This window comes from Microtus pennsylvanicus, chromosome 18, assembly GCF_037038515.1.
Source record: "Microtus pennsylvanicus isolate mMicPen1 chromosome 18, mMicPen1.hap1, whole genome shotgun sequence".
Classification (NCBI taxonomy): domain Eukaryota; kingdom Metazoa; phylum Chordata; class Mammalia; order Rodentia; family Cricetidae; genus Microtus; species Microtus pennsylvanicus.
Window position 1 is genome coordinate 42952982 of NC_134596.1, and position 21164 is coordinate 42974145.

The 21164-nt window shown below is 44.9% G+C and overlaps 1 protein-coding gene across 1 annotated transcript; it reads right to left on the reverse strand.

The window, feature by feature from the left end:
* Window positions 1-896: 896 nt before the first annotated feature.
* Dnajb13 (DnaJ heat shock protein family (Hsp40) member B13) lies at window positions 897-14952 on the reverse strand. The gene is made up of 8 exons (XM_075952904.1): window positions 14865-14952; window positions 9957-10060; window positions 8936-9097; window positions 5438-5595; window positions 4303-4416; window positions 2751-2864; window positions 2084-2160; window positions 897-1686 (listed from the first exon to the last, which is right to left on the reverse strand). Exons 1-8 carry the CDS (start codon window positions 14930-14932, stop codon window positions 1533-1535), a joined length of 951 nt encoding a protein of 316 aa, XP_075809019.1. The 5' UTR covers window positions 14933-14952; the 3' UTR covers window positions 897-1532.
* Window positions 14953-21164: the final 6212 nt, after the last annotated feature.

Here is a 21164-nt window from a genome sequence, read left to right on the forward strand (position 1 = left end):
GCCTTTAATCCCAGCACTGGTGAGGCAGAGGCAGGTGGATCTCTGAGTTCAAGGCCAGCCTGTTCTACAGAATGAGTTCCAGAACAGGCACCAAAGATACACAGAGAAACCCTGTCTTGAAAAACAAAAGAATCAGAGGTGACTGCAGGCAGTAGGATAACAAGCTCAGGGGTTTGGGGCCGGCAGGGACAAGATTGAACATATTCAAAGACAAAATGCTTGCCAAGAACTAAACACCCACTTTTAACAATGAACAACAACAACAAAAAAATCTTTCAGTTGGTCATGGTGGCACATGCCTATAATCCAGTGTGTGGAATGCTGAGGCAGGAGGATCAGGGGTTCAAGGCCAGCCTCAGCCACTTGAAAACCCTGCCTCAAAATTTAAAAGGACAAAAACTGGGTGTGGTAGTTTATACTTTTAATCCTAATACTCAGGAGGCAGAGGCAGGGCTACCAAGTTCCAGGACAGCCAGGGCTACACAGAGAAACCGTATCTCGAAAAACAAAGAAATTTTTTTTGAAAAGTCAAAAGGACAAATCCTTAAGCTAATAGGGCACTTTGAATGGCAGGATTCTAAGCAATATGGATAATCTGTTTGCTTGTTTGTTTGTTCTTTCTCACATCTCGGAAGCCATTGAATCTGCTTGTTGCCTAGACCTCATCACAGCCTAAAATCAAATACCAGCATGGAAAAGAAACACAGTCCTGTCAACTTTGAAGGTACTGGTGTGGGCCACACAGCCCTGGCTGCACCCGGAAGCAGGATCTCCTTCAGGCCACCTGGAGTGACCCTCTCTATAATCTAACCATGAATCTACCAAGAGTTTTCACACCAAAGACCCAGTTCTCACACCTGTAGGCAGGGTGTAAACTCTACTAAGCTAGTTAGTAATGAATGCAAGAGTCAGGGACAGACCTGGACAGAGCCCAAGTGCCATGCCTCCCAGAACACTGGCCCAAAGGCAGCCTGAGACCCATCTTATGGACACAGAACCAGAGCCAGAGGCAGACAGAGCTCTTCTGGCATTGTGTTCTGGGTGTGACTTTAACTGAAGCTCGTGAGTCTATACAGATTGGCCTAAGGTCTGGTGGCAGCTCAGCCATAGACACCAGAGCACAGGTACAAGTGCCGTCTTTCTGTGTTTCCTGTTTCCCAAAGCAGCACAGTGCCTAGAAGGTTCCTTTTGTACATATATGTTGTGAAATGGCAAGAGCAGAAGGACCTTTGACAGGGTCAGTCACATAGCCCTGCCCCATGTACCAAGATGTAAGCAAGAGGCTCTAAACCCTCAGGGAATAGTCCATGCCTAGGAAGCCAAATGGGACCCCAGGTGCCTAGCTTTTCAGGGTCCAAAGGAAGGCAAAGCAGGAAGCTTCTCTCCAGCACACTTCAGGTCACAGAGGATAGGAAAGGAATCTTTATTATATTGGCCTAAGGTCTCACACTTCCCCATCTTCACTGTGGGGGTGGAGTGTGTAAGGCCCAGCTAGCCCTCTCCATCCCTGCTCCTGTCCAGGTGCCCCAGAATTAGGTCAGCAATGCCTGGCGCAGCATCTGCTTCTTCTGAGGTGTGAGGCGGGTGGGGAATTGGATGTCAAAGAAAATGAAGAGGTCCCCCTTCTTGGTAGGATCCTCAGGCAGTGGCATACCCTCACCTGGCACTATCTTGAAGTACTTGGGACTGAGAGAGAAAAGAAGCGTAGAAGTCTCAGAGAGAGAGAGTGTCCAAGGGGTCCACACCGCCCTAACTCACAGGACCACAGGAATGGGCTGTGCGACACTTCCTAGGGAGCAGAGCAGACTCTGCGGGCGGAGTCAAACCTTTCCTGTCAGGGACCTTTCTTGGAAAAACACTTGGGGGCCACTCCTGCATATTCTGATAAGAAGTTTCAAGAATGGAGGCAAGAGAGTGACTGATACTGGGGTTCTTTGACCTCTACGGGGGCTTCATACATATTAGAGAAAAGCATTCCATCTTTGTGAGAGAAAGGTGGATTTGGGTTTCAGCCTGAGGGAGCCCTCCTGTGGCTACAGCCTGCACAGTCCATCCTTTCTTGTCACCAGGTGGATATACTCACTGGACGATATCATTGATGGGGATGTTGAGCAGACGGTCATCTAGGGTCTTCACCTCCACGGTGCAGCAGGTGAGAGCCTGGACAGGTTTGAATAAGAGGTGGATATGCAGAATGTCACCACAGCCATTCTATTTTAAAGGCATTCAGGAGCTTACTTGGGTTCCAACCCTGAGCTGGACACTAGGGAGGCAAAAGGCTGTTCAGGAACTACTTGTGAATGAGTCATGGCCTGCCTTCTAGTTTGAAGTGTGGTAGGTCGGATTGGTGATAACAGAGTGTAAGGGTTTTGCGAGGCAGTAATGGCAGGTTCTGTGGGAGGAGGACCATACAGCAGTAACAGTAACTGAAGAGCTTCCAGGGTGAGGTGGACAGGTATGAAAGTGCCTCAACCAGGCAGGTGTGCTCACCCTGAAGTCTGAAGAGCAAAGAACAAGTCAACAGGGGCACCCTGAAGAGAAAGTGGGGACAGTGCCAGGGTCAGGACAGTGTGTAGAAAAATGAGGAAGGGGGCAAGGAGGAGCTATTCCACAGATCCACCCAGTGCCAAGGAGAGAGACACAAGACCCTGTGATTTCTAGAAGTTGGTTGGTGGAGATGAAGCCTAAGATGCTACAAGTGGGGTTCATTCTGGGTCTCCATGCTCTTTTTCTGCACTGTACACACTCACCTTACCCAAAGGAATGGGGTACACAAAGAAGAGGTTGTCAAGCTCCCTGCGGAAGCGAGGATGCAGTTTCTCCTTTACGATGAAGATAATATCAGCCGGGATAATGTTGGGTCCCTGGGCAGGAAAAGCCAAGGGGTAACAGGTTTTTTGCTTGCACAATTTGGCCAAGTTTCAGCCACTGCTTGCCTCCATGTCTTCCCCTGTGCAATGGAAAATTATGCCCAGTTTTCAGGGTGGCCTAGGGCCACTTCCTAGAGAAGCCTACCCGGTTTCACTCCCCATTCCCAAAGTAGACTTCCTTGTGTGACAGCTGGACACTGAGCTGGCCCAGACAACTTCTCTGCAGGTCAGTAACTCAGAAACTATTTCTCTGCTTCAGCAAGACACGCTGAACTCAAACCTCTCTTCTGGCCTCTGTAGACAGAAAGAACGCTATTTCTGCAGCTCCCAGTGCGAGAAATAACCCGACAGTTATTCCTCAGCAAGCTCAAGACCAGGATAAAGGGAGGCCCAAAGGCTGGGCTCTGAGGAGACTCTAGGGCCATATGGGGAGATTGGGAAATGCTGCTCAGAGCAGAGATGTTGGCTCTGGGTATCTGTTGTTTGCCTGCTTTCTTATGACAGGGTCTTGCTCTGTAGCCCAAGTTGACACAGTCACCAAGTCAAGACTGAACTTGAACTCCTAGGCTCAAGTGATCCCCCTGCCTCAGCCTCCTGATTGACTTCAACTCCCAGTGAACCATATTGAAGAGTGATTGTTGGAAGCAGATATTCTACAGGTGAGAAAGAGAATGGGTATAGGCAAGGGAATTAATCTCTTTCAGCTCTGAGCCCTCCATTATTTCAGTTCATCTCAGCACATAAGGACTCAGCATCCTTAGCACAGTAATTTGATGTTTTCCCACAGATACATATTTTTAATTTCAAATCATCATTAATGGAATGCTTCTGAGCAGCCTCTCTCCTTGGGCTTTCTTAGGGATTACTACCCAAGAACACTGGAGGGGAAGCTGAGGGTCCTTCTGTCTCTCTGTCTGCCAGCACTGCGGTTACAGGAGTGGTGCTGAGGATCAAGTCCAGGTCTCCATCCTTGGCTGGTATTGAACATCTTCCCCAAACCCTTCTTTTAGCTTTTGTGTTCTTTTCTTTTTGGTTTTGTTTTTTTGAGTCAGGGTTTCTCTGTGCAGCTCTGGCTGCCTGGAACTTAGTAGACCAGGCTGGCCTCAAACTCAAAGAGATCCACCTGAATGATGGAATTAACAGTGTGCACCACCACTATCTGGTGCTTTTTGTGTTCTTATCTTGAGCAAGTCCCTTCCATGTGGAGCCCTAGTTTTCCCACTGTGTAAAATGATAATAACCCCAAACTGCGTCTACAGAAGCATTTTGAGGCTCTGTCCTTGGGAAGGAACTCTAGAGACCACCTCATTCTACTAGACCAGAACTTGTAGGGAAAGAAAAACAAAACAAACAAACCATGGTCTCCTACCCTCTCAGTCCTCCCACCATGTGAGCCTGGAGACTCACCCCAGCCAGCTTTTCACCCTCTCACCTGGTCCCCTTCCTTCTCAAAGGTGATGCGTGTGCCCTGCCTCCATCCAGGCCTCACGTCGATTGTCAGAATCTTGTCCTTTATGGTGGAGGAATATTTATCTTCATTTAGCACCTGCAGCAATAGAGGTGGGAGTGAGGAGTAGGTCTGGGATGTCTCTGTGGGAGCTCGTGCTCAGACAGTACCCATAGCAATGAGGATGAACTGCCTCCCATTCCCATTCCCATCCCACTGCCACTGGATCTAAGAGCTTGTGACTCTCCAAGGCAAAGCAAGTCCTCAGACCGATGAAGCTGTGGCCTGAGACAACAGTCACCAACAGGAACACAGTGAAAGGTTCCTCTCTCCAAATCCCAGAAGTCTGACCTTATCTCAAAGTTCTTCCAACCCTTCTCCAGGCTCCATGGCATTTTACTGTCTAGTACAAGCCCACTAGAGACCCCAGACTTTAAAGTTTAAGTTATTGGTTGATATGAAGAAAATAGGGGCTGGTCACTAGAGTGCAGCAGACTTTCTGAAGGTAAGCTATTGAACCTCATACAAAGCATCCCACCATCTTGTCCCCAATCCAATGAGCACAGAGAACTGCCTTTGGGAAGCATGGCCAAAGTGGCCATCTCCCCCAAGCAAAGGGAGGAAGAGGGCTGGACCACAGACCACGGTCAGGCCAAGGACTGAATGAATACTGCAACAGATATTCACAAGGGTCTTCCCTAAGCTGTCACTTTAGAGACTGTACCAGCCTACCTCCATGTCCACCCTGTGGCCATACACATACTCTTGGGAATGTGGTCTGGAAATGCCCTGGAATGGAACTCGTAGGAGATTCCTCCTGCTCCTACTCCTCCACTTTCCAAAATGGTGGGACTGGACTGAAAAGGGAAGGATCCTGTCCCCATGAGGAGGCTGCACAAATGATTTCTGCACCAGAAGGAAAGGTGAATCCTCTCTGTTACCCATTTCAAATGTCAGATTCTAGAATCTAAAATCTAAAATTGCTGAGTCTCTTGGTCTAAGATCCAATGGTTCTGTCAGAAAGGATCACCGAGTTTCCCAACAGTTAGTGGAAGGGGAGGTGACAGGGAGGTTTGTAGGGTTAGAAAGCGCCTGCTAAGAGGAGCAAGCTGATACGCACCCTTCGGGAGATCTTAATCTTTTTGGTACAGCCAAAGAATAAGTCCTCAAGGGACAAATAGAGGTCTCGCTCGATTGGAGGGTCTTGTTTCTGGACTCCTCGGCCGCGAAGCCCCCCAAAATTCAAATCTATATCATTTCCGTCTGCATCAAAAAATTCTAAAAGGAGATGGGAAGATGAGTAACAGAAATAATGTCCGAAGACACAAATCAGACAGATGACAGACACACAGACAGGTACACACACACGTATTCCCTTCAACCTCTCCAGTGACCCAAGGCTAAGTTTCAATGTAACATTTCCACTTCTCAGAGCTACAGACCAAGGGGCTATTCATTTAATTTCATTTTGGTTTTAGCCTTGAACTCAAAGCAATCCTCCTGTCCCAATCTCCTGAATGCTGGAATGACAGGTATGAGCCACCACACTGGCTTTAAGAAGCTACCCTTAGCTTCAGACCAGTGAGCATCAGGCTTGACAGGCCCCAGTGCTTCCTGGGACTCCCACAGAGTGAGGTGCTGCCAGCACCTGCTGCGTGAACACACTGCGACATTGCTCTAAGGTAGAGCAGAGAAGACTCCATTCAGGTAGAGTAAGTTCAAACCTCCCATCTACTCTACACTCAGACCCCACTGGCCCCTCTCTGTCTCTCCCAAGAATATTCTAGACAAGCCAGGGTCAAGCGCTCTAGAGTTACTAGTTTATATGATGAAGGACTTGGTGGTCCATGGCAACTGTGAGTGATTGCCGGCATGCCTCAAATACTTTCCCTCAGCCTCATCTACCCCTGCCTGCCTGATGCAGCAAAAGAGAGATACCCTTCCTGATCTATACTATACTATAATTCTTTGGATCTCAGTTCTTTAGTCTGTGGTATGGGGTAATTCTTGCCCTATCTATACCATTAAGATGAGAAACAGCTAACCTTGGGTGAGCCTGTTGTGAATCAGGCTCTGTACCCAGTGACATTTTTATTTTTTGGCCCAGAGAGGTCAACAAAATGCTCACATCTCCACAGCTAGTGAGTAATGATGTTAGGACCTCTACCACCGGACCACTTGACCACAGAAACTGTAGCCTTGGTCACTATGATATATTGCTAGATGTGGGGCCCTTTGTAGAATGGAGTGAGAGGGCCCTTTGTATTTTGCAGAGGTGGTTGTTATGTACCCAGTTTGTCATGACTAATGTCATGGGATGAATGTGTCAAATTAGATGGTGAATGTTCAACAGTAGGGAATGTGCAGTGGCTGAAGATATGATGGCCCGGGGGCCTGTGTCACGGCTCAGCAAATAAGGGCACTGTGACCAATTCCTTGAGGTGGAAGCAGACAACTGACTCCTGAGGGTGGTCCTTTGATTTACACTCTCTAAATAAATGTAAGAAAAATCCTTTTTAAAAAATGACCAAGAACGTAGTTCCATGATAAAGTCTTTGCCTAGAACAGTGGTTCTCAACCTTCCTAATGCTGTAATCCTTCCTTTAATACAGTTCCTCATGTTGTGGTGACCCCCAATCATAAAGTTATTTTTGTTGCTACTTTGTAATTTTACTACTGTTATGAATTGTAGTGTAAGTAGTTTTGGAGTTAGAGGCTTGTTGAAAGGCTGTGACTCATTGGTTGAGAACCACTGCTCTGACCATACAAGGCCCCAATTTCAATTCTTTGCATCACAGAATATTTTTTTTAATTTTTAAAAATATTTATTTAATTATTATGTATACAATATTCTGTCTGTGTGTATGTCTGCAGGCCAGAAGAGGGCACCAGACCTCATTCCAGATGGTTGTGAGCCACCATGTGGTTGCCGGGAATTGAACTCAGGACCTTTGGAAGAGCAGGCAATGCTCTTAACCACTGAGCCATCTCTCGAGCCCCCATCACAGACTATTTTTAAAGACAGAAGATTTCTGGAAGGACATAGGAGATGTTAATGACAAGTAGCTGCATTTAGGAGAGGAAAAGAAATGGAGGGTTAGAATATTTTTCAGTAACTTTCATTCTGATTTTGGTGTGGTGGTTTACATGTGTGATCCACGACTTGGGAGGCTGAAGAATTTGAGGCCAGCCTGGGCTACAGAGAGTGATCCTGACTCAGATAAGTAAGTAATCCTTTTCCCCTCCATGTACTGAGTTTATTTCTCAAATAGAGAAAAACAGGCTGAATGTGGTGACTCATACCTGTAATCCTAGTACTTGGGTGGCTAATCCAGGATCACCATGAATACAGAGCCAGCTAGACTACAAAATGAATTTGAAACTACATGTACTACAGAGACCAAGCCTAGGAGGCTGCAGGGATAGCTCAGTGGTTAAGAGCACTTCTGGTGCTAGGCGGTTGTGGCACGTGCCTTTAATCCCAACACTCGGGAGGCAGAGGTGGGCAGATCTCTGCGAGTTTGAGGCCAACCTGATCTACAGAGCTGGTTCCAGGACAGCTAAGGCTACACAGAGAAACCCTGTCTCAAAAAACTTTTTTTAAAAAAACAAAAACAAAAAGAGCACTTGTTGCTCTTGCAGAGAACCCAAATTCAGTTCCCAGTACCCACGTGGCGACTTACAACCATCCCTAATTCCAGTTCCAGGGATCTGATGCTTTATTCTGACCTTGGGCACCAATCACACACATGTGCATATACCTACAGGCAAAACTGCCACACACATAAAACAAATATAAAATTTTTAAAAATAAAAAAGAGGGGCTGGAGAGATAGCTCAGTGGTTAAGAGCACTGACTCTTATTCCAGAGGTCCTGAGTTCAATTCCAGCAACCACATGGTGGCTCACAACCATCTGTAATGAGATCTGGTGCTCTCTTCTGGGGTACACATGCAGGCAGAATACTGTATACATAAGAAATAAATATTTAAAAAAATAAAAATAAAAAAGAAAGAAAACTGGGTTGTAGTGGCACATGCCTATAATCCCAGTATTTGGGAGGCAGGAGGATCAGGAGTTTTTTTTTTTTAATAATTTATTTAATTGTATTTTATTCAAACTGGTGTTTTGCCTGCATGTACGTCAATGTGAGACTATCAGATTCCCTGGAACAGGAAGTATGAACAGGTGTGAGCTGCTACGTGGTTACTAGGAATTGAACCCGGTCCTCTGGAAAAGCAGTCAGTGCTCTTAACCACTGAGCCATCTCTCCACTCCCCCCCCCCCTTTATTTTTTGTTTTTTCAAGACAGGGTTCTCTGTTTTTCAAGAACGTGCTCTTGTAGCCAGGCTGGCCTTGAACTCACAGAGACTCACCTGCCTCTGTCTTCTGAGTGCTGAGATTAAAGGCGTGCACCACCACTGCCCGGCAAGGATTTATGAGTTTAAGGTCATCCTTGGTTAAACAGCAAGTCTAAGGCTGGTGTGGGATACATGTTTCAATAATAATAATAATAATACAAAATAAATACAAAGTAACCAAACATAACCACCAAAAAAGGTATTTTCTCCAGCTGTGTTCTTTCCCAGTGAGGCAAGGGGTAGGGTGGGATTCTTACCACTGAAGGGGTTGTCTCCTCCAAAAAACTCGTGAAACACCTTTTCAGGGTTGCCGTGGAAGACGTACCCTGTTGTCCATGGAGTCTGAGATCCAAACTCCAGAGGAATCCCACCCTTCAGGCCTTCCTCGCCAAACTTGTCATAGATGCCTCTCTTCACGGCTGTGGATACATGAGACTTTGAGGAGGGACATGGGGCTTGTGAGGATGGAGAGGCTGGGAGCTAGTGAGAAAGCTGGGGAAGGTGATGGGCCAGGACAGCCTTATCTTCTGCATCCTGCTGCCTGGAACTGTCTAGAAGTTAGAGCTTCAGTATCACTATCACTGTGTGAGTTTCCAAGTCATTTGTCTATCCTATAGAGTCTATAGTATGGCCAGATAGCCCAGAAAAGCAATGATAAAAATTTGCCTGGTTTGGAACTGGAAGGTCAGGTATGTACCTGGTTTGGCCTAGTTCATTTTTGGAAGGGAAACTAGAATTTAAATTTTAGAATCTAAGAATTCTGAACTTGCAAATTTTAGAGTTCTGAAAAGTCAGGGCTGGGAGTCATAGTTTAGCTATTCTCATGAACAATAGCCACAATCACAGTCCCCAAAGCAGCCCTAAGGAGGCCTGCTGGGCTGCTGTTCTTTGCTGGGTCATGAGTCACCCTCACCCTGCACAACTGATTTCCTATGGCTCTAAGGCTCTCCGTGGCTCTCTGCTCCTTCTGTCCCTGGAGGCAGTCTGGGAAGGATAAATGAGTGCCTGCTCCTTCTCAGCCCTCTGCCCCAGAAGCCGGCATCCTCCTCTGAACCTCAGGGAGGCTCCTTTCTGCCTGGCTGGAGGCAAGGGAACATGCCCCACTGCTGAACTGCCTCAGCGGGGCGAGCAATAAGCCCACCCACCTGATGGCCTGGTTTGCTCTCTGTTTGTCTAGATACTGGGCAGGGAGGATGATTGCTTACTCTTTACTGACAGCCTAGATACTCGAGGAATGATCCTAATGGAGCGGCGAATGACATCCCCACCATCACTCACGGTCGCTCAGCACGTCATAGGCTTCTGCTATTTGCCTGAATGTCTCTGGTGCAGATGGCTCGTTTGACTTCAACGGGTGGTTCTTCAGGGCAAGTTTCCGGTACCTAGATGAGGGAGAAAATACAAGCCCTTGCCTCTGACCTGCTTCTGAGGGCTGGAGCACGGCTCAGGGCTGACTTTTGCTGTCTAGCTTTGATACAAACCATGGAGAGTGGTACAGATATCAGTGGCTGTGGGGTGTACTGCTTGGATCTTTTGGAAGAGACCTTGGGGTAGAGCGCACAACTGGCCAGCAGTCCTGACAGCTGCCACCTAGACGACTGTCAAAGGCTGCTTGTCCTCTTAGCTCCCACAGCCGAGACCTAATTCAGTATTTAGTGATGGTTCACCTGTGAGACACGGGACACCCCCAATGCCAGCTTTTTGTCACTGGGATAACATAACTGAGAATAACTACCTAAAAAGAGGAAGAACTTATTTTGGCGAATAGTTTTCATCCATGGTTGGCTAGCACTGCTGCTTTCAGGCTGAACATCATAACAAGAACAAAGCTGATCACCTGAATGACAGCCAGGAAGAACAGCTGGAAAGAAAAGTGGTGAGGGAGAAAAAGAAGAGAGGAGAAAGGGGGAGGAGGAGCAGAGAAAATGAGGATGGATAGGGGAGAGAAAGGAAAGAAATAGTAGGGAGAGGAGAGAGAAGAAGAGAGAAACACGGTGAGGGAGGGTCCAAGGACAAGACATCAAAGGCCAGCCTCCAGAGACATGCTGCTTCTAATACTCCCTGACTTGTGATAGCCTATTCCAATATGAAGAAATTAACCCATCAATTAATTAATTAATGATGAAGTTTATCCCCTCATGAGCTAGTTGTTTCCCAGTAGCACAATGTGCTAGGAGCCAAGCCTTTAAATGGGTAGACTCTCCATGTTTGACATCTTCTATCAACTTGGCTTGACAATTCCCCTGCAAGCCACATTTAGCTCTCTCTACCTAAAACCCACCAACCCTTTCTTTCCACAGGTCTTGGACCTTTGCTGAAGTTTGCAGGCTCCCTCTGCTTATTCCCAGAATAGGTTCCTGTCATACACTGTTTACATCTAATTCTATCTCGGTGTCTACTTCACAGAGGACCCGGACCAACACAGGCTTCTCTGGTGTAGGATGAGCCCTCAGGTCCCATCAGGCCCTGGCACTCTTCCTCCTCTGTGCTCGTTCTTGTCTCATTTACTATCTGCCATGCCAGCCCTCAGTCCCGGGATGCCTGCAGTATCTGAGGACGTGTAGTGGATGCTCTGCGGAGAGTTTAATAAGGGATTATTTGTACGATGCCTGGGCCTTCTGGGACATGCTGAGCATCCAGACCTCTAGGAGTGACAGCAGGGAACTGGACTGAAACCTGAAGGTTGCGGACATGTCCTGGCAGGAGCTGAGACCATCAATTAAGAGATTTAAGTAGCATGGAGAGTGCCCACAGGAATGGAGCTGTGATGTTAGGACTGAAATTTCTCTCCTCTTGTTTCACTCCCCTTTAGAAAGAGTTGCAGGGGAGGTGTGTGGGCAAGGAAGTCTGCTGCTACAGGGCATGGCGGGCAAAAAGAAAACCTTGAGCCCAGAAGCCCAAGTCACTCAGTCCCAGTTTGACCCCACATAGTCCCTGCTGGGTCTGATCAGGGCTCCTGTCCCTGCCCAGCCCTCTCACACAGCCATGTGGAGTTCAGGAGTGTCTTCTCTCCTTTCACAGACTCTCACTCTACCAGCCTGCTTCCCTGAGCTGCAGACCTTTGTGCCCTGCCACTGCAGTTCCCTATCTTCTCCCAGATCTTGCCAGCATGCCAGATCCTCACCCCAAACAAGACCCTCATTTCTCCCCAGGTGCCACAGCTGGAAATCTAAGCATAATCTCTGAATCCCGTCCCATTAGTCGCCAAATCTCCTCAGTTTTTCTTCTTAAACACTGTCATCCTGCCTCTCCTTCCCTCAACTATGTCACAGCTGTGTTTCCCTTGTAACCTTAAGAGCCCTCTCTAGTTCTTATTGCACACTGCGAATGGGTTTTTCCCTGTATCTCTTTCTCCAATCTCTCTTTCCTTTTCCTCTTCCCTCCTTTCTTTCCCCTCCCCCCTTTTCTTTCTTCTAAAATACTCTGACGTCACTCTCCTACTGAATCTCTTCACTCATTTCCCTGTTGCCTTCAGCAGACAATCCAGATACTTCAAGCTAATATTCACTCCCCAACTTTCTTTATACAATGACACCTCTTTAATCATCAGCTGTCTTGAATGGAAGAGAAAGGATGAAGTCATGGTTCAAAATGTGTATCATGAAGCCTGGTATGGTGGTATACACCCGGGAGCAGAGGCAGGCAGATCTCTGTGAGTTTGAGGCCAGACTGATCTTCATAGCCAGATCCAGGCCAGCTAGGGCTACACAGACCTTGTCTCAAACAAACAAATGGTGTGTGTGTTTGATCCCAGTATATGCAAATGTCATAATGAAACACATATTCAATAGAATGGATATATGCTAATAAAATACTGGATGTATGATACTGAAGTAATAAGCATGGAGATTTTCTTTATTATACAGGCTCAGTATTTTGTGAGTGTGTGTATGCACACATATATATGTGGAGGCTAGAGGTCAACTTTAGTTTTCTACCTTTTTTTTTGGAGATAATCTCTTACTGTCTCATAAATTCTATTACAGCTGCTGGTTCTTAAGTGCCAAGGATCTGCCTGTCTCAAGACACCCCCATGAGACTGTAGCATACACAAGGCTCAAACTTTGAAAGTAGTTACAGCAGAAGAGTTATGGGCTCTCATTGGGAACATACAATTCTTTTTATCGCTCTTATCTCCATGAGTCCATATGCCAGATTTCTGGGCATTTTCATATATAATATCTCATCTGATCCTATTTTAATACCACAACTCCTGCTCTTTAAGAAGTGTGTGTTTTGCCTATGTGTGCATCTGTGCAGGTACACATGTGGGCACACACGTGTGGAGGTCAGAGGACAACCTCTCCTGTTGTTCCTCTGTCCACCTCAGTTATTAACACAGTCTCTCACTGACTTGGGATTCTCCAAGTAGCTAGGCTGATTGTCTAGGCAACCACAGAAATTCATTACCTTTCTCTCCTCCCAGGAGCCAGGGTTACAAGCAAAATACAACTTTTTTTTTTAAGGTGGGTTCTAGGGATCCAGCTCAGGTCCTCCAGCTTGTACAGCAAACATTTTACCAACTGGGCCATATCCCTTTCTCCTTGGTCTGTCTCCTCCTACACACTTTTGCTTCTTTTAGAGATAGAAACTGAGGTTCAGAAAGGTTGACTTGCCTGAGTGTGTCATACTTGATGTCTCAAGGGTTTATAGCTTATGCTAGGTTGACATAAAACTAGCCAGTGTAGTTGGTCTTCCAGTGACTAAGCTGTGCTTGTCTATTTGGTAACTTTTTGTTTGATGAGTCCCACTGGCCACCTGCTTTCTATCATGGAAACCTTCCACTTGATAGTGGAACCTTTCACTGGCCAGTGAAAGCCCTGAGCAATGGGTGGCATCTTCCACTGTACCAAATTTTTCTCAATTTTTAAATGAGTTTATCATCTTTCTCTATCCCCACTGGACACTCTTTTCAATCCACAGGAACTTGACCTAGGGAGGTAGGGATGGTGTCTAATTTCTGATTCCATTCATCACATACAAGCTCCTGGGATAACAATGCCATTTACCTCTCAGGGTCACTTGAGGATTAAGTAAAACAATGATAGAAAGCTCTCAGAACAGCTTCTCCACATCCAATACAAGCAGCTAGCATGTCCCCAAACCTCGAGTTGCCTTGATGCTTCCTTTTCCTTCATACCTTTAATGGCACAATCAATTGTCAACTTCAGTTTCTTCTCTTCCTCTCCAGCCCATGACAGAGCACCTTAACCCTCCTGTAAGCCTTGTTTTTTTGGCTTAATTATCAGGACAGCTTCCCAAGAAGCCACTCACCTCTCAAGACAGCACTAGGTTCTTTTTGTTTTGTTTTGTTTTTTGTTTTTCGAGACAGGGTTTCTCTGTGGCTTTGGAGCCTGTCCTGGAACTAGCTCTGTAGACCAGGCTGGTCTCGAACTCACAGAGATCCGCCTGTCTCTGCCTCCCGAGTGCTGGGATTAAAGGCGTGCACCACCATCGCCCGGCCAGGTACTTCTTTTATAACAATACATATTCCATGACAATGGCCTGCACTGTGCACAACCTGAAATTAGTGCTCAGTAAATTCTTGCCCAAAACTTTTTTCAAAGAAAAAAATTTAAAAGATAAAAAATTTCAACAATACAGTCTGACTTCTGTCCTAGATGCCCCCCCTAAACACACTTACTCACCCCTTTTCTTTTTTGAACAGAGCCTTGCTGTGCAGCCTATGCAGCTCAGGCTGTGCACCAACTATTTGGGGATTACAGGCAGGTACCATCACACCCATATCTAGACTTTCACAGAGTCCCTGAGACTTGACAGAGATATTCAGAGATGAGTATCAATTAGTGACAAAAACCCATATAATGGCCAGAATGGAAACTGTAACATCCTCTTGTCCTAGTCATTTCTGGTTCACGGTCCTGTGATCTCTATGAGACTCAGGATAAGGTCCAAATTATCCGTTGTCCTCATTTCATAGCTAGGAATTCGAACATGACCCAGTAGGACATAATGGGGCGGAGGATTGGACACGGGGAGCCCACTGGTACACTACAGGTGTGTCTGAATTTCCAGTCTGCGTCCTGACCAGCTCAAAGCCAGGATATGGTATGCAAGAGGAAAGAGGTGCCCCTTTTCTGCCCTAAGCTTCACAGGGAAGCGATTTGGCTGGCATCAGGGTGGGGCTGCCTCAGCAGGAGCCGGGCTCCGATTCCGTCCACTTACGCCTTCTTGATCTGGGCATCCTCTGAGTTGCGATTGACCTGGAGCACAGCATAGTAATCCATCCCCATGGCTGACAGCAGTGAATCAGTTTTTCCTCAGACTCCAGCCTCTGTTCGTCAGCGTTCTGTGGTTGCTCCTGGCAACCACGAAGGGCACTCTGGGAACTGTAGTCTTTCGTTTCAAAACAATGGCCCTAGGGTGCTCGTAGCTGGTTCTGTGACCCGATAAAGGTCACACAGCTCAGAAACAAGAGTCCCTTGAGCACTTCTTTGTTTATTTTTTAGTACAGTAGCTACCATGAATTTTTAAAATTTTAGAACAAAGCCGGATGTAGTGGTGCAACACCTTTAATTTCAGCACTCAGCAGAGGCAGTTGGGTCTCTGTGGGCTGGAGGGTAGCCTGATCTACACAGTTAATTCCTTGTGAGTCTAAAGTCCTTCAGAGATTCACCAGTCTGACTCAAGTTTCAGTTTTAGTAAATTAGAGGCTTTTTATTAAAAGGAGTCTGGCCAGAACCAAACCAAAGAGTTTCCTAAGTAAGGCACTGGCCATTGTTAGCCAAAAGATTATACAGGCAAAACCCACAGTTATAATTTTGGGGAGCCTAATTAACTCAGATCCTGTCTGTGTACAGGCAAGGCTTGATTGTGGTTTGTTTTTGTGGTTTTTTTTTTCTTCTTTTTGAGACACTGTTTCTTTGTGAAGCCTTGGTTATCTTAGAACTCACTCTGTAGACCACGCTGGTCTTAAACTCTTAGAGATCTGACTGCCACTGCCTCCCAAAGGGTTAAAAGTGTGCATCCCCCCCCCCCACATACACACCCAGGGCTTGATTTTGTCCAGCAGGTGCCTCAGCCCCCAAGTGTTTCATAACAAAAGCAGAACTAAACAGCTAACTTGTTGAATCCTGTGACCCATTATCTTGTAGGGAGCACTGAGGCAGTGAAATATTTTGTAACAATCAGCAATTTTTTAAGAATAGCCCAACTGCACCAGGAACTGGCCCATCTCCAGCCTCCTGACAGGGAACATTCAAGATAGGAGTAACTGCCTCACAGATTATACAAGCTAAGACCATTTTGTTTTCACAAGCCTAGCACGAGTAAAATATCCTCTAAACACCATGTTCACCATCACTAGTTCCAGAACAGCTAGAGCCAGATAGTGAAGACTTTGTCTTTAAAAACAAAAAACAGCCGGGCGGTGGTGGCGCACGCCTTTAATCCCAGCACTTGGGAGGCAGAGGCAGGCATATCTCTGTGAGTTCGAGACCACCCTGGTCTACAAGAGCTAGTTCCAGGACAGGCTCCAAAACCACAGAGAAACCAAAAAAAAAAAAAAAAAAAAAAAAACAACAACAACAAAAACACTTTTATTTTGGTTTTAGGTTTTGGATATTGTTTTGTTTTTTCAGAAAAGGTGAGTATGGTGGCTCACACCTATGATTTAAGCACTTTGGAGGCCGAGGAAGAGGAATGCCCTGAGTTTGAGGCCAGCCTGGACTACAAAGTGAGGGGGAAGCTAGCTTTGGCTATGTAGTAAGTTCTTTTTTTCAAAAGCAAATTTATTTGACTGAGCTTTTAAAATTGTAGAATAGTTTGTATTTTCAGAAAAATAAGGAAGATTAAAATGTTCTAATATGCCTTACACAGAGTTTCCCCTATTAATATTTTACATTAAAATGGTAAATTTTCTTGGGGTTGGAGAGACATCACAGTAGTTAAGAGCATCTATTGTGCTTGTGCAGAATCTGAGCTCAGTTCCCAACACCCACATTGGGCAGATCATCACAGCCGGTAACTCTGCTCCAGGGAATCCAACACTCTCTTCTGTCTTCCATGGTCAACTGTACTCACCTGCACATAGTCACACACACAAACCCATCTTATTTTTTTTGAGACAAGGTCTCTCACTAAACCTGGAGTTCACAGATTGGCTAGACTGGCTGGTCAGCAGGTTTCCCAAATCTTCCTCTCTCTACCTTCCAGCAATTGGCTTCCAGGTACAGGCTGACCTGTTTAGCTTTTTACAATGTGCTGGAGATCTGAGCTCAGTACCTCATGCTTATGTGCGAGCACATTGCTCATTGATTCACCATCACTCCAGTCCCATTTTTAAAAATGTTTTTACATTTACTTTGTGTTGGAGTGTAAGCACGAGTGTGTGTGGGTGTACAAGCAGAGACTGTTTCTCTCTGTCTGTTATGCGGACTCTAAGGATCAACCCGTTATTAAGTGTGGCAGTAAGTTCCCTTACTCACTGAGCCATCTTGACAAAACCACTCCCCACTTTTGTACAATCTCATGGGAACTTGTTATGAACTCTTAAAAGAGCAATATACTTTCCCCCCAGCTTTCTTAGGCCTTATATGGAAATATGAGCGTCTCACTTCGGTATGCCAAACTGTTGTTGGATTTTCTTTTACTCTAGCCCCATGTTGGACCGACAAAATATTGTTGGTTGTTTTTTACTCTTTTGGATGCCTGCCACACAGTTCCCAAATAAATCACACATGGAGGCTTATTCTTAATTATAAATGCCTGGCCTTAGCTTTGCTTGTTTCTAGCCAGCCCTTCTTATCTTAAATTATCCCAACTATCTTTTGCCTCTGGGCTTTTTCCTTCTCTAACTTATGTGTATTTTACTTTCACTCTTACTCTGTGGGTGGCTGGCCCTTGATGCCCTTTTCTCCTTGCTCCTTCATTGCTCCTCCATCCTCTTCTCAGAGTTCTCCTCCTATTTATACTACCTTCCTGCCAGTCCCACCTAGTCTTTCTCCTACCTCGCTATTGGCCGGTCAACTATTTATTAGACCATCAAATATTTTAGACTTGCAAAGAATCACAACTTCACAGAGTTAAACAATTGCAGCATAAACAAAATCAACACACCTTAAAATGATTTTCTACAACATATTTCAATTAACACCTTAAAGTTGGCAGCAAATTCCCAGATTTACATAGCATTTTGCATCTAGTAGCTTTTGGGGTTTTTTTTGTTTTCTTTTAAAAAACAAATTCCAGTATGGCCAAATATGAATTGTTTTTGCTTTTGTACCAATAGGTTAATATTTATAGAGTGTCCAAAAGGTGTAAACATTGCTTGGCATTGTTTTGTTTTAAAAAGGAAACCTGAGAGTTGGAGAGATAGAAATGGCACCCTTATGGTACACAGACATGCATACAGGTAAATCACTCACACAAATAAAAATAAATTCAAATTTAAAGCTTTCTTTAAAAATATTCAAACAGCATGTTCTTAGCCAGCACACCCTTACCTGGCTGTCTACAAGCCCTTTGTTAAATGGAGTTTTGCCTCCAACCACATGACAAACCACAGCCGCAATGTGGATCTGGAAAGTCTCCTAAACCACAAACTGAACTCTCTTGACTGAATTAGCCATGCCAGCAGGGATGCAGCAAGCACCCAGTGCTTGATGTTCAGGTTTTTCAGAAGATCTGGGCTTGGCTTTGCTCTTTGAAGACTTTGGGGCTAATTATGGGACAGATTTCAAGAAGCAGTGTTTATCACCTGCTTGCCAGCCTGAAAATCAGCCTTTAATTCATAAGCAAACTCTGGAGGGAGATAAATGCTGAGCTTCATTCTGATACCACTTATGCTGCTGCTGAAACTGGTTAAAGAAAAACTGCAGAAGTCAACAAAACAGATGAAATCCAAGAAGGAAAGCATGAGTATATGAAAATTTAAAATCAAGCTTTATTTTATTTCTTAGGATTAAATGTTTCTGTGTAACAACAGGTCTATTGTTTAACAGAACACAGAAAAATGTCAAATAGCAGAATGGCTCATGACAGGCAGGAACTCTCACTGTCTGAACTCACCCAACATGTTCATGGCAAAAATTAGCCATGGTGCAGGTGGTGGCATACGCCTTTAATTCCAGCATTCGGGAGTCAGAAGCAGATAGATCTGAGTCTGAGGCCAGCCTGGTCTATAGAGTGAGTTTCAGCACAGTCAGGACTACAAAGAGAAACCCTGTCTTGAACCAAAACATGAGAATAAAACGGGGTGTGTGTGTGTGTGTGTGTGTGTGTGTGCGCGCACACATGCATGAACTTGCCACACTTGGTGTAGACACCAGATAACAACTTTTACAAATTGATTCACTCCTATCACCATGTGGGTCCTGAGCATTGAACTTGGGACATCTGTCAAAGATGACTTCTTACCATTTGACAAGGATGGTAGTGGAACTAAAACAACAAAGGAATTGGGAGCTGTCATGAAGTCTTATGCAGAATCCCACAAAAGCAAAGTTAGAGGGCATGATTCATGAAGCAGATGTGGATGTAACGGCACAGTCCATCAATGTCAAGAGAAATAAAAGAGAGCTTGTGCAGGGAGGTTTAGAGAAGCACTCAGCTTGATTAGGCTGGCAATCGCTGTGTGGCTGCAGCAGAGCTTTGCTGTGTGCTGACAGATCCTGAAGAGCAGTTAACAGATGAAAGCATGATGAAGAGATCAGGGAAGCAGATACTGCCACGACATAAAGAGCTTGTGCAAAGAACGGCAGCAAAGTAAAGACACGATATCCTTAATCTCCTGTACAAAACTGTGCAGTTGTTCTTTCCTTGTAACCTGAATAGAGTTGGGTAGATCAGATGGCAGAGTGCTTGCCTAGCATGCCTGCAGCCCTGGTTTGGGTCCCCATAAACTAGGCATGGTGGTACATTACCATCAAAAGCACACATCTTTGATTATTATACAAATGAAGTGGAGAGGATAAAGGTAGCATGGATGTCTGAAGGTGCTATCTGGCTAGGACCAGTTTACAATGCTGTGCCATTTACAGTGTAGACAGAAGTTTCTGTCCCACTCCATCCCAAAGAACACAGAGGCTTATATTAATTATAAACTGCTTGGCCTTTTGCTCAGTCTTATTACTAACTATCTCTTAAAACTTAAATTAACCCATAATTCTTGTGTATGTTTAGCCATATGGCTTGGTACCTTTTCTCTGTAAAACATTCTCATCTTACTTCCTCTGCATCTGGCTGATGACTCCATCTCTGATTTTCCTCTTCCCAGAATTCTCTTAGTATGGTTGCCCCACATAGGCTTCCTGCCTACCTACTGGCCAATCAATGTTTTATTAAACCAATATGAATGACAAATCTTTATAGTGTACAAAAGCATTATCCCATAGGATACAGTACATAAAACTTGCCTTGTTCATGTTATCCATAGCAAATCCTTCTAAAGCTGTAAGTTCTGGGACCCCATCTTGGCCAATTCATTGATAAAAGGCTACCATACAAAAATGCTTTCCTTTTATAGCACAAAAGAATATCTCAAAAATAAAAACTTGTCGGACAAAGTGGTGTACACTTCTGATCCCAGCACTCTGGAAGTAAGGCAGGTAGATTTTTGTGAATTCAAGGCCAACTTGATCTACATAGCAAATTTCAGCTCTGGCAGGGCTACATAGTGAGAACTGGTCTCAAAATTAATAAATAATAAAGCTCATATTATCATCTTGAAGATTCAATTCAGGCACCTGCACAGATAGTATGCTTATGTAATTGACTCATAGGAACACCACCACCACCCACACAAATAAACCAAAAAAAAAAAAACACACACCATATTGAAGGTAGGTGAACTGACTGTGAACAACAAACTGAATTTGGGAGGGAATATGATGAAACTATAATCAGAAAACAAAGTTTTAGATACATAATTTATCATTTGTAGAGAAAGTTGCTAGAATAATTTTAACTTGGTTTCCAGTTATAAAAAAGAACTCACTTTCTATGATGATAGGTGAGATCATCAGGCATATATGTATTTATCATATATATGTATATCCAAGCTTCAAAGCTGGGCATGAGGGCACACATGTGTAATTGCAGCACTCAGAAAGTTAAGGCAGGAGAAATGTCACACGTTTGAGGCCAGCCTGAACTACATAATAAATTCAAAGGTAGCCTGCACTACAGAGTGAGCTCATATCCCTTCAAAACACAAACAAAAATACTCAAAACAAAACCAAAAATAAATAGAAGATATAGTAATGGTATCTGGAATGACAGATAATCAGGAAAACAAGCCCTTCTTACAGAATTTAGGAAAGCTGATTTCTTTTTGATGAACTCAATGACAGAGTGCCATTCAGTGGGGAAAGAGGCTAAAAGTTGAGAGCTGTCTGGATCTGGCTGGGTGAAATAACTCATTTTTCATCCTGATGCCTAGAATGATGATGCAGTTAGGAAACTCTAGCAAGAGTGCACTGCGGATGAGAAAAAGGGGGGAAGGAGGGAGACAGAGAGGAGGGAGAT

Excerpts from the sequence above, each read along its gene's own strand:
- Dnajb13 (XM_075952904.1), bottom strand. The coding sequence starts at position 14,932 with ATGGGGATGGATTACTATGCTGTGCTCCAGGTCAATCGCAACTCAGAG. Across the intron at positions 10,061-14,864 it reads GATGCCCAGATCAAGAAGGC|GTACCGGAAACTTGCCCTGA; the intron begins GTAAGTGGACGG and ends TCCCTCATCTAG. Across the intron at positions 4,417-5,437 it reads AGATTAAGATCTCCCGAAGG|GTGCTAAATGAAGATAAATA; the intron begins GTGCGTATCAGC and ends CTATTGCTGCAG.